Here is a 13,102-nt window from a genome sequence, read left to right as displayed (position 1 = left end):
CAGGTATTTTTCTCTGGAATCCCCTCTTCAGCAAATAATACAAAAAAAATGACATTTGAAACTTGCTGATATCGGTACTTCTATTTCCCCCCCCCCCCTAAACATTCATTGAAGTTTTGCAACCTACAAAGCCAAATAGAGAGCGAATTACAACGTAGATAATAAATACAATTCTCATTTTTGTGTGTGTGTGTGCGATTAAGCGGTGCGTGCGTTTCACCTTTATGGGCCCAGCGAGAACGAGACGTGACACTCTCAAGTCATTACATTTATATCATGATTTTTTTTTAAAAAAAAGATGTGGATGGAAATAACCTTGTAGCGAAGAAGGCTCTTTTTTTTGGGGGGTGGGGGGGGGGGGTTGGATCGTGCATAGTTTCAGGTTAATTGCAGCGCTGGAGCAGCAAGCCAAGCAAGCAGCACGAGCCGGTGTCAGTCAGGTGGTGACTCCTCCCCGGGGCTCGCGCGGTATCCAATGGTGACCGGGGGGGAGGAGGAGGAGGGAGGGCTCGGGGCTCGGCCGTTTGCCCGACTCTCTCTGACCCAAACGTCAGCTGTTTATTGAGCTGCGGTCCTGCGGAACCCGCTGGAGTGAAAGTCTGTCTGTCTGTGGTGGTAGTGGAGGGGGCGTTGGGTACGTGGTACTCGCAGCGGGGCGGGGGGGGAGGGGGTGGGAAAGAGGGTTTATTTTTTTTCCCTGTGTGTGTAAAACTCCGTCCGTTGTTTGGTTTATTTTATATATATTTTTTTTAAAACTCGCTCTGTTCCCATGTGCCGGTTGTGTGGGTCGCGGCGGTGGAGGCGGCGGCGGCGGCGGCCGTCGTCGTCGTCGTCGGGTTGGCTTTGCCCGGCTCCGCCGCTTCTTCTTCTTCAACTGCTGCTGCTGGTGGTGGTGTGGGTGGGATCGAGCGGCGGCCGCGGCGAGAATGTGGCCGCTCCGTGTCCGGCCGTGTGCCGCTGCGAGGGCGACGGTGGAGCCGCGCTCAGGGTCGACTGCTCCGGCCGAGGATTAACCACCGTCCCGCAAGGCCTCAGCATCTTCACCTTCTTCCTGTGAGTACAAACCATTCAATATAGAATTTTTTTACTGTATTCTCCCACATCTGGTGCGAAAGAGAGGGGGGAGAGAGACCGTGTAGCGGTGCTGTCACTGCGGTGCATTTAGATTTGTTTTTAATAAACGCTGGCATGTCTTAACAGACAACGCCAGGGAAACAAGAGGGAGGAGAAAAAATATAAGGTGGGGGGGGGGGGGGGGGGGGAAGACATGGTGTTCGCTTGTTGTGATTTTTATAATTGTGATTGTAGTAAATATTAATCGTTTTGTGGAGTATCGGGATCGCGATTCGCAGGAACGTGAGCACCGACCTGGTTGATTCCAGGTTGATTCAAAGCAAGAAAGTGCCCTGTTGGAACTTACAAAAATGTACTTGTTATGTAAAATATAGTACGAGTATAATGTGTTTTGGAATGATTTACAACTGTATGGTGCAACTTTATATTATATGTGTGTGTGTGTGTGATATGGAAAGACGTTTTGTAGCATGATGGGTCATTTTGATTTTTCTTAAATTATGTCAAACCAGGTAATTAATCTATTTATGTACAGTCAAGCTTGAAACTGGATATGCAGACAATTTGCAGTTAAATCTGCTTTGCATTGCAAATTAGACTATTGACGAATCCCATCAGATTACATACTTGTGGTTTAAAATTACAAAATGCAGGCTTTATGATGTAAACAGATTTCTGCTGTGCTTTCTGTGAGCCTATTTCTTAAAATTAAATGTACTGTTGAGTAAAGTATCAGATTCTGGCTGACCAGCAATCAGTTCTCAGTTAAGATCCTTGAGTTGAAGAATAATTTCTATATTCTTGTGCTTCAGTTATATTGTATGTTTTAGTTTTGCCGTTGGGCAATATTTTGGACCACAAAGATCAACATGCAGAGAGTAACACTGCTGATTTTGTAGAAATTGGCAGTTTGATGTCCGTAGGAATGCCACTGGCTTGTCGAATAACTCCAATTAGCTATTTGAATTATAAGTTATAAAGTTTCAAAAATATACTCTTTCTGTACTGCAATATAAGTTTCTGAAGACTAAAGAAGCTGACTATTCTTAGAGATTTCATCACCAGTAGTCAGATGCTGATGAGCAGTGTGTTGTGTGTGCACACATGTGGAGCTCAACCTCCTCTTTCCTCCCCCCCCCCCCCCCACCTCCCAAAACATGAAAGTGGGCAATGTAGTTGTGGCTGCTAGGTCACAGTGCTGCTTGGTGCAGTGTAAGTTGGACATTAGTGCATGTATATATTTTTTAAAAAAGCAGAGTAACTTAATATATTCTCATTGGAACAGTTTTAAAGGTGCACACCCCTGTGCCCCATTGCTGTTTAGAAAATTCCTTTCTGACTTTCAGATAAGTAGTGGAAAAGTCAATCTGTTCCACTTATCGCTTCCTGTTGTTCGTTGTGAAGATTTTCATGTTTTTGCAATGGAGATTAATTTCAGGAGTAGGTTGTTTGCATTCATGCCCACCCCTTCCACATTTTGCTCTGGTTTCCTGCCAGAAAGTTGGGGGACTGAGGCAAAATATGAGGTCAGCAGCTTGAATATACAATAGACATGTTCCTAAAAATGGCCTCTCTGGAATATTGAATATTTTAATGAATGATGCCAGGAAGAAGTTTGATTTAACGGGTCAGCTTCTTTGCCTCTCGTATATACACCAGGAAATGTAATTTTCTGTCTATTATAGTCACTAATGGCCTTATTGAACAATCTGTTGAATTTCTGTGTTGGGTTGGAGATGTTTACCTAATATAAGACACTGCTCCAACTTTGTATTTTAGCTTGTTCTTGCTTCCTTTCTTAAAAAAAAAAGTAAAACCTGCTAGGTTCAAAAAGAATTAAAGCCAAAAATGTGTTATGACCCAGATGGTGTGCACCCTAAAATGATGATAAACTTCTTGTATTCAGCTGAGAATGGATTTTTGTGTTATGTTTTGCTGCAGAATGTAAGTTTTCTTTATATAAACCACAGCATGGATTTGGAAAGTGTATATTTGTAGGATTGTTAGGAATTCTGCAGTTGTAGCTGGAATTGATAGAAAATTAAAATTCAATCAGTTGAAACTGTCCTGAGTTGAGTTAACCTTGTTAGATGATCCTTTCAAAAACAAATGAACTGTACGGTTTATATAAAAACAGTTAACAGTGGAAATGCCTCTTTTTGACTCCCTTTGGTTTACTAGGATGGTTTGATACCAGTGAGCAGTTGAAAATTGCTAAGACGCTGTCAGTAAACAGCAGGTAAAGTAACTCAGGCACCAGCCTACTTCATAATTACACACTGGGTTAAAGTCACTGTGCGACCTGTAGTGTTGCAGTAAAATGGTGATAAATTTAGAACTTTTCCATACATATGAAATTTAAAAGATTATTTATATACTGAGCAAGTGATTGTGAATTATAGTAAAACTATGTATTCAGCTAACATAGATTCCATTGAAGTGGTTCTGAGCTGATAGATGTTGGATACTTATTTGCTATTACTAGTACTGTGTGTCACTTTTTTAAATGGAAAAATGCAGTTATAATATGAATATGGATTTTGTTCACAACTCAAAAGTATATTTATAGTAGTGAAAAATGATCCACTGCAATAAATTATTGCTTAAAGAATTCCAATTGTATGCATTGTTTCAAAACATCATGTTATTGTTTTATGTTGCCCCCAAACAATTTAAGCTCTTAGAATAAACAAAAGTGTTAGCATTGATAGTGTGTCTTTTTGGCTTCCTTTTATTGGTGAGAAAGACCCTTGTAACTATGATACTTGTAAGCACTGAGTATTTACAGATGGAAAGAACAATGTTAACTTAAACTGTGTACTTAGAAATATCCTACCGTAAATATTTGATGGTAGAAAGTCATTTGCAAATGGGAAGGTTGTTAATAATGCACTGATCTCAGGTCAATCAAAACTGCAGTATTTTTAAAGCCACTAAATATTTTAGTGTTATCTTTTTTAGAATAATTGCCTGGAGCCTTGTATGTTCAAAGGTTATTACTTCTTACTCTAAGCCTGCTGCGATAAATTGCCTACCTATATGCTTAACTTGCATCATGTGCTGCAATTGGAATGTTAATTTTGTGAAATGCAGATATTATTGATAATTTTATAGCCTGAAAAGGGCACATTGGAGTATTTGAAAGCAGGCACACGATAACACATTTGCCTGGTGAAAGATTTTCATGTTTTAGCAAATACTTTGATAGAATATCATAAGATTGATGGGTAGTTTTCAGCAGTTCAAAAGACTGAATAATTCACTTGAGCCATTTGTGCGGTGCCCGCATCTACATTTATGAATCTGATTGAACCCATATTTCTAAACTGTTTCAACCAAATCACATCAAAGTTCATAAGGTAGAAATAGTGATTACAGAAGAATAGCTGTCAAATAAGGCTGCATGCTAGTTTGTAAGTTATTTAATAGCTTCATAATTCCACAATTTTTGCTTTACAAAGAAGATAATTTTATAAATGATAGCTTGGTATATAGTTATATATTGCTTTTGCATTTATATGGTCTGAACATAACTTGTAAGTGAAGGGAGGAGGGGAAAATATAACCAATTCAGTATTGATTTGCACCTGGTAGCCATAAATTGGGATAGTTTGTGGTTTACTCATATTTACCTACTTGAGTAGTTACACATTGTTAATAAAACAAAACTTGTGTTTCTGTCATTTTGTGCAGATAAGGTGCCCAAGAAACTAATGGGTGAGCTAGGTATTCAATGTGTTTACTTGATTGAGACTTCAGAAATGTACAGCTTTTGTTGCTGGGTATGTTGAACCTTTGAATAAGTATTTGGCAAGAATGCAGGTGTATTTTTCTGCAACTGGGACAACGCATAAAACTGCTTTAGTAAAATAGTATTCCAACTAACGTTCGGCTGTACTATGAAATATTGCAGATCACAAGGAAGTAAAATCTTTCACATATACTGACTTAATCAGTTCTAAATGCCATGCCAGATAATGTTGAGTGAACTTAGATCCCTATTTAGCTGCCTTTCTGTATGTGATATATTTTGTGTTTTTATTAATTCTCGGGGATATGAATGTCGCTAGGAAAGCCAGCATTTATTGCCCATCCATAGTTGCTCTTGAGAAGGTGTGGTGAGCCACCGCCTTGATCCGCTGCAGTCCATGCGGTGATGGTACTCCCACAGTGCTGTTAAGTAGGGAGTTCCAAGATTTTGACCCAGCGACCTTGAAGGAACACCGACCGGTATGTGTCCAAGGTGGGATGGTGTGTAACTTGGAGGTGATGGTGTTCCCATGCACCAGCCAAGTTTGGAAATGGTAGTAAGATCTTGTATATGTTTTTGCTTAACTTTCGTTTAAATGAGTGCTGGTTTGTTACTGTAGACCACTTGAGCTAATAAAAAGCAAGCAAGGTGGTGCTGCTGATCTGGATTATGTTTTTTCTAACCAATCTTCTACCTCCTCTTCTGAAGCTACAACTTGTTGCTGGGGTATGGTTCCACCAAGTGTTGGTGCCCTCTGGTAACTGGCCCAAGTGGCCATTCGTTACGTATGAGCCTTGATGCTGAGTGTTGGCAGGCTATTTCACTGTGGGGAAAGGTGCATCAAAGCTGAGCCCTATCCTGTTCTTACCTGATGTTCACACACAAACAGCATTCCCTGGATAGTGATCAGGAATGGAAACATTTTTTTTCCCCCTTCCTAATCCGGGGCACTGAAAGTCAATTTTAATACCTCTGCTACCCTTCTGGTTATTAGCTAGATTGAACCTCGGACCATCCTGCTTTGTGACTCAGTGGATTAAATTCTTAATGCAACAAAAAGCATAACTAGTTTGTCAAGAAATGATGTAATTGGTTTGATTAAGATTTTCTGCATACTGGCCATGAATAGTTAATTGTAGATTGCAACTTTATGGTGTGGGTGTGTATTTTCTGGACTCAACTATAATTACATTTGTACATAGCTTTAAACTGGCTAGTACTGTATTATAATTATGAAGATTCAAAGACTTTTGGGAATCAAGAATTTATAATGTAAATAGTCAACCTTGTGCGCAAACTAATGTATTATGCTACTGACATTCTGTTGTTATCAAGTCTAAAATGGTTAGCTGCCAGCTTGGTTTGACTGACAGAAAAGTAGTTGGATATCTTTAATGTATGATTTGGTGGACTGTTAACTAAAACCTTTCTAGTTACAAAGTGAAATCACTGACCAGCTATTTGTTATGGCAGTAAAATACAAAAACAACTTGTAACTTTAAACAGTGACCACGATGTGGACCAACGTTTATAACCATTTTAAAATTTTATGCTAGTAAGTGCAAAACCTATGGCCACTGTGCTGCATGTTGGAAATGCTGTGCACTGTATTTGGATTATTTAAACTAATAAGGCACTAACTCTTAACTTATTCTTTCCTAGGAATGAGGGAACCCCCTACCTCCCTCAGTTTCTTCCCCCTCTTCCTACAAAGTACAGGCTTTTAAAATCCAAGCTTTGTCACCTAATGTCCAGGTCTTGATTTATCTTTCTTTCTGTTGTAAGATTTCCAGTCCTGGTGGTGTCCTGAACTATGGGCCTTGGTATAGATTTTGCAACTTCAAAAAAATTTACTCCCAACTATCATTCTGGAACATCTTTAAAAAAAGTTGTAAATTTTAAAAGCTGAAAACTCTAAAAGCTGAAAACTCTATATGGAGGCACAGAATAGCTCATAGTGTTTTCTTTGAATAAATGGGAAATTATTTTGTTGTGGTGATGTATGACTTGATTTCATGGTTCTCTAAAATTCAGTCCATTTTTTTTTCCCTCGCTGAAGTTGTCAGGTGACTCTAGTGAAGAAAGTAAACTCAGTAATGCAACGTCCTAGTGATATCTATGGGCTAGTGCTTATGTTTGAGAAAGATACTAGAATGAGATTCTTTCAAAGAGCCGGCACAGGAACAATGGGCCGAATGGCCTCCTTCTGTGCTTTATGATTCTATGATTTTATTATTGAATTAATAAATCAGTGTTGAGGGCCTGAGAATAATGTCTAATTCGGCCTTGCTGTGAAAACCAGATTCTATTTGCTCTGAATTAATTTATAATCTAAACTTGAATTCCAAAATTCTGAAATTGGATACATTACATTTCTGAGGTTTGATGCTTGAATTTTGTTTGGAAATATTACGTCTAAACACAAGTAAAGTTATAAAACTTCAAGGTCCTAAATGAAACTTGATCAAGATGAGCTTCTGTGAAGATATAGAACTGTTACTGAAACGATTCTATGGTGGACATGACAGCTGTTGCATATTGTTGCGGTATCATGTCCACAATCATTGCAAGTTTTATTAAGTGATGATTCATACTTAATCCATTATAATAAAATTCTAAAGCAAGGATGGTGTTATAAAATTAAATACAAAATTGATCTGTAAAAGTCCCAGGAAGGGATGATTTCACTTTGGCATTTAGCCAACCTGATGAGTTGCAATCTTGGCTGGGATGTTTTGGGGGGTGGGGGAGATGAGGGAAAAATGGCCAAAGTGGAGGTGAGGTGGTTTTTCATGAGGAGGAAAGAAAAATTGGCAGGAAAATCCATCCAGGAAGCACGTGAATCTGTAATGGCCATTTGAGGCATCAGAACCCTGGAAGCAGATTGCCTTACGACCATTTCAGCCAGGAAATGTAACTAACGCAAGAGGGTTTAAATGCGGGTGTAAAATATACATTTTTAAATCTTTTCAGTTAATTTAGAATATGGATTTTGTTGTCTGCAAATGTATCTTTTTAAAAATAGCTTTATAGCTTAAAGTAATTTTGAAATGTAAACTTTCAAAAAGTGACAAAAATGCAGTGTAGAGAAATATGTTTTCTGGCAAGCTTCACAGTATCCATTTTGAAATGAGTTGTTAGCTTCCACTTGGTTGCATATGAATAGTTGCATGGGCCCTTGACCTGGTCCCTCCACAGGGAAGCTGATGTGGGCTTTATGGCAAGAACCTTGCTGGTAACAAAGAAAACATATGGAATATTTCACTTTCCCCTTCTAGGGTGGTACAGCTTGGTGACTTGTGCTTCATATAACCATCAGTTTCAAGACATGGGGTCATCATTGACCTATCTTTTCACTGATATTTTGTATAAAGAACCCATGTAGCTGAGAATTTGGTGTTTGAATCTGGACTTTTGCATAGTTATAAAATAAGAAAGTTAAGCATTTTGCAATGCACATTGAACTTTGCATTACAATAAGATAAAATGAAAAGTTTGCATTTAATTTAGTACTGTTAGTATGATTTGTAATGAAGCAATCTTGACGTGCCACTCTCTGAACTGCAAAGTATGTGTTTATGTACATATAGATATATCGGAAAAAAAATTAAATCTGATTTTTGTTTTAACACCTTGATCTGGAATTCTAAACATTAACAGAACGGTTAATATTTGACAGAATTGTTCTGTATGGAAGCGTAGAGCAAGCCTAGATGTTTCAAGGGCAATTTTCCAGCCTGTGATGCAGCATGCTCTACAGAAGTCATGGATGTCAAGAGTCCCTGAATTCTTTTCTTATAAATCATTCGCTTGCAGAATGTAAAAGTAGTTCTGTTTCTGTGTTCTACAAATCCCTCCACCTCTCTTTCCAAATAACAGTCATCCTGTCAGGAATAAATAGTCTGAAAGCCTGGTGGAGTTGTTACTTTGTCTGTTCCTTGTTTGCCCCCTTTTCCACCTCATTAAGTTGACTTTAAATCTTGATGTGGCTAATGACATGCAGGGTTGATTATTCTCTCTGGCTAGTGAGATATTTCCTTCCAGTAATTGAGTTCTGTGCCCTTTCACCCAGGAAACGCCTGGATGTTTAATTTGTTTTTCAGGGAGTGTTAGTCGGTAAGCAATTAAACCACACAGTGACTTAAGCTTCCTTTTTAGATAACTTATGTGTGTCTGTGTGCAAAAGCCAGGCAGTCCTCCTGGGCTTAATAATTTGTTGTTCTGAGCAGTTCATGGTGTTCTTAGAAATGTAATTATTTCAATATTAGACTTCTATTAATCACTGTGCTATCCATGAAAAAAAATTAAAGCACATTGTCCCCTTTTTTGAACTTCAGATTTTGTTTAAGGATTTAATGCAATTGGTTACAGAATTTGCAATTTACCAGGAATCTTGTTGACAATTTTCTTTTCCTCTTTTTTGCACCCTGCATTCACAATCGAGTTTTGAATCATATATCAATTAAAATGTTAAATTTTTAACGGTGCAATGTGGTCAATTTCTGAAATATTTATATTTTTGTATAATGTGGGTAGAAAAATATGCTGATTTAGAATCAGCATCAAAGGTTTGGTCAGTATAATTTGTAAAGATTGTGCATGTGATCTATATCTATACAGGTTTTAACATGGACATGGCTTCTGGTACTTTGTTTAATACAAGACACTGCAGTTTTAGCACTACTGGTTATTTTAATTATACAGTCAGTAGGTCACTTTAAAGATGCTTTTCTCTTGGTTTTTCTGCCCACATTGGCTGTCACTTTCACACTTTTTTTCATGATGTGGAGATGCGGTGATGGGCTGGGGTCGACAAATGTAAGGAATCTTACAACACCAGGTTATAGTCCAACAGTTTTGGACTATAACCTGGTGTTGTAAGATTCCTTACACTTTTTTTCGCTACTGGAGAAACTACAATTAACCACACTTTAATGATAACCTGACGAGAAATGTTCTTTTAATTGGGAAGAGCAGTCAGAATTGTTTTTCTTTCTCTTCACCCACCCCTCCACTCCCCAAAGTTGGAATGATCCATTTTTGAGAGATTCTCCATCTTATAGCTATGAACTGAATATATCTCAACTGATATGGATTTGAGTAAAATGTAGCCTTGGCATTCAAACCTGTGACCCACTGATTGGGAAGCCGTTGCTTTAACAACTAACTACAGAACTCTGGTTCCAATATCTGCACTTTTTTATGATAAATGATTTACCTCTTGTTATCTTTTGACTTTGAGGTCAGAGGTGAATTGAGTTTGCTGATCCAAATCCAATCCTAAGTGAGCAAGAACTTAGTGTAAAACAGACATGAATTACACTGGTAGTTCTCTCTGCTCCAACATCTCTGCTCCAGGAGGTTAGAATAACTAATTTGGTGCTGTATGAGGAAACTTGCCTTGTATCTGACCTGGAAAAGTAGTTATGCTTTGACTACCCTTGGTGCAATTCAAAAAGAAATGTTATCTCATCTTTTAACAAATGTGCACACATTAAAAAGGACTTGTATACACATTAAGTAGGTTTTTTTTTGTTGCAGTTTTAATAATGGCTTAAACTTGCTGAACTATTGGTAATGTTTAATGTGTGTTAACCATTACATGTTCAGGGTTCATTGATTTATCCATTATTTGTGAGTAAAAGTTTTCATAGTGACTAACATTTGTGACGTATTGATATACAGCAATACGACAGACTAAATTCCCCAAAAAACATCAATTTGGTCTGTAAAATTAGCTTTTGATATGTAACCAGTTTGGTGAGTGAAGACATTAAAATATGTGGAATTGTCGTTAGCATGCAAAGGAGGCACTGTCTTGGATCTCTGGTATTTTGTTCCACACCTGTAAAGAATATGTATTCAGGTAATTGTTAATTGACAGGCATGGGTAACGTTGACGTAGCTGTAGAAAGTACATTCATTTATTGAAAACTATAGGTTGTCAAATAAGCCAGATCAACCCCTCCTTTTTTTAGTACCTTTTTCTTTGTTTTGTTATTGCTAGCAATGTGGGCTGGACTGCTTATTTCTCTATAGTAGGTGTTAATTAGTTTACAGCCATCACGTAGAAGCTGGAGGCAAAAAAACGTGTGCTGGAATGAGGCCGTGCATTGTCCTACCATTAGGTAATGAGAACAGCCTGAATGGCGTATTCCTGATTTATTGCACCACACTGCCCAGTTCAAGGCTGCAGCACATTGCATGTTTACTGCATTGAATCATGAGAAGCTGGCTGCTGCGTCCATTATTACATTGAGTTGCTTTCTCACAAACTATTTCAATTGCCAATACCATAAAGTTTCAGTGCCCACAACTTATCGATCATATTTATTTTGATGAAAAGTAACTCCTTGGCAGCTATTATGAAGGAAGTAAAATCCTTCGTACCAATAATTTAACTATTGGTTTAACATTACTTCTTTGTTGCCCCCTTCCCCATATAATTATAGTCCTTGAAGTAGCCCTGAGGTTCTACTGCTCTAACTAATTGCAGTATATCAAATTACAAACTCCATTAGCAAATGGTAAAGGGTGAGAGCTCCCCCCTCCCCTTTCTTTATTGAGTCTTGTACCCAAAGTGTTTTTAAAATTTTCTATTGATTGTGTTTTTCAGAAATGTACTGTACAATGTCAAATAACAATGTTTTTGAGGTGGGGAAGTTGAGCTGCTTTTTGCTGATAGAATAGTAAAACATCTATTGTCCAGTATGTCTGGTTGTTAACTCCATTGTGTGCAATAGTAATAAAACCTGCCATGTAGCCAGTGCTGAGCAGACAAGAAGATAGCTTATTTTTGGGAATCCCTTAGCAAGCGCCTAAACAGTTGGTTAAGATAAAAAGCAGACGGAAACTGATATCATGCACACAGACCTCTTGTTGTATTAAATGCCTGTCTCCCTAAGCCTCTTGCTAAACTTATTTGTGAGTATTTGAAAGTCTCTTAAAGATGTTACTGTAATAGGATTTGTTGCTTCTGAAAAGAGCATTACAAGTTAATGGAATAAAGTGTGCAGGGGGTGTCAGTTGTGTGTGTGTATAGCTGAATTTGCTAAAAGGACTCAGAAATGGTCGTGAACCCAATGGAGGGAAATGTACAGAAGCCTCTCAGAAAGCCATGCACGATTAGATCTGGAGTCGGAGTAATTCCTATACAAAAAAGGTTATGTTGAGGTTGATTGTTATGTTGGCTCCTTTGAAGGAGCCTGGGAGTTTTGTGGCCTGCATTCTCCATCTTACTGTCATGCTGCTGCATGGAAACAGGTCCAGCGCTGTTTGCCACAGAATAAACACATTTACAATAGAATGGGGCCAGATTACTCTTTGACGGATTGAAAATTACTCCTCAGAATGAGCGCATTGTTAGGCATTTGTTCCTGTTTAGCACCCTCCCCCAAAACCACCCCCAGTGAACCATGAAAAGAAGCAATCACATTAATCTGTCACTCAGTCTCTCATCATGAAGAAAGAAAAAAATGGAACAGTCAGGTTCTTGCCAAAATGGTCTAGGATCTGTCAAGACAAAAGTTGGAGTTTAAATTACGGATTTGTCTTTATTTCGTAGCCCTTTTTCCTGTCCTGGGCCCCTTCTGCTGCCTCCTAATTCCACTTGCTTACATTAAGAAAGAATCCAAAGTTTTTCAGGATAATGAAATGAATAGAGACCCCAACCAACCGTAGTGTGAAGTAAACAATTCTGTTCTTTCTGAAACTGTAAGTTTACGTGGTGGTTTTTCTTCAAAATAAGAAGAATCGTAACCTGTATAATTTAGCATGTCTGTCTCAGGATTCAACTTTCTTTATCTTTTATATATAAAAAAAATTACAAGCGTGTAATGCCTCCAGATAAAAAAGCCACGGGGGTGCATTGTGTAAGTCTTAATTAACGGCTTTGAAAGGCTAAACAAAAGAAGGAAGAAAATGCTACAGAGTTATTGTTGTTTCACCCTGTTGGTTCTGCTAGTTGACCATCCATTGGTGCATTTTGTAAATTTAAACTGAATGACACTTTTGTTCTGGGCTAACAGAGGTGAAAGAAGCCAATTATTGCATTTCTTTCTATGGGCAGCTGCAAGCATGGGAGATTAAACTGAAGGTAAATAGAAATTTCCAACCATTTTAAGTTTAGTCGGGAATGTGAGTGAATCATTAAGATGTTTTCCTTGTAAAGCTTTGTGCAGTTCGATGTTAAGGGACCAGTGGAAGGCTATTTGATGTATAGAAACTAGTGAAAACTGAAGTGACTGTTAATGTCTTGATTATTATACAACTGATGAG

The 13,102-nt window shown here is 38.2% G+C and overlaps 1 protein-coding gene across 2 annotated transcripts in view; it reads left to right on the top strand.

Annotated features, from left to right (window-relative positions):
- The first annotated feature begins 710 nt into the window (after nt 1-710).
- lgr4 (leucine-rich repeat containing G protein-coupled receptor 4) overlaps nt 711-13,102 on the top strand; it is a 147,084-nt gene continuing 134,692 nt past the window's right edge. For both annotated transcript variants that reach the window (XM_067994066.1, XM_067994065.1), the window contains exon 1: nt 711-1,053. In XM_067994066.1, the coding sequence (XP_067850167.1) occupies nt 770-1,053 (284 nt within the window). In that variant the 5' untranslated portion in view covers nt 711-769. The remainder of the gene's footprint in view (nt 1,054-13,102) is intronic.

This window comes from Heptranchias perlo, chromosome 12 (assembly GCF_035084215.1).
Source record: "Heptranchias perlo isolate sHepPer1 chromosome 12, sHepPer1.hap1, whole genome shotgun sequence".
Lineage (NCBI taxonomy): Eukaryota > Metazoa > Chordata > Chondrichthyes > Hexanchiformes > Hexanchidae > Heptranchias > Heptranchias perlo.
This window is presented reverse-complemented; position numbering and strand designations above follow the sequence as displayed.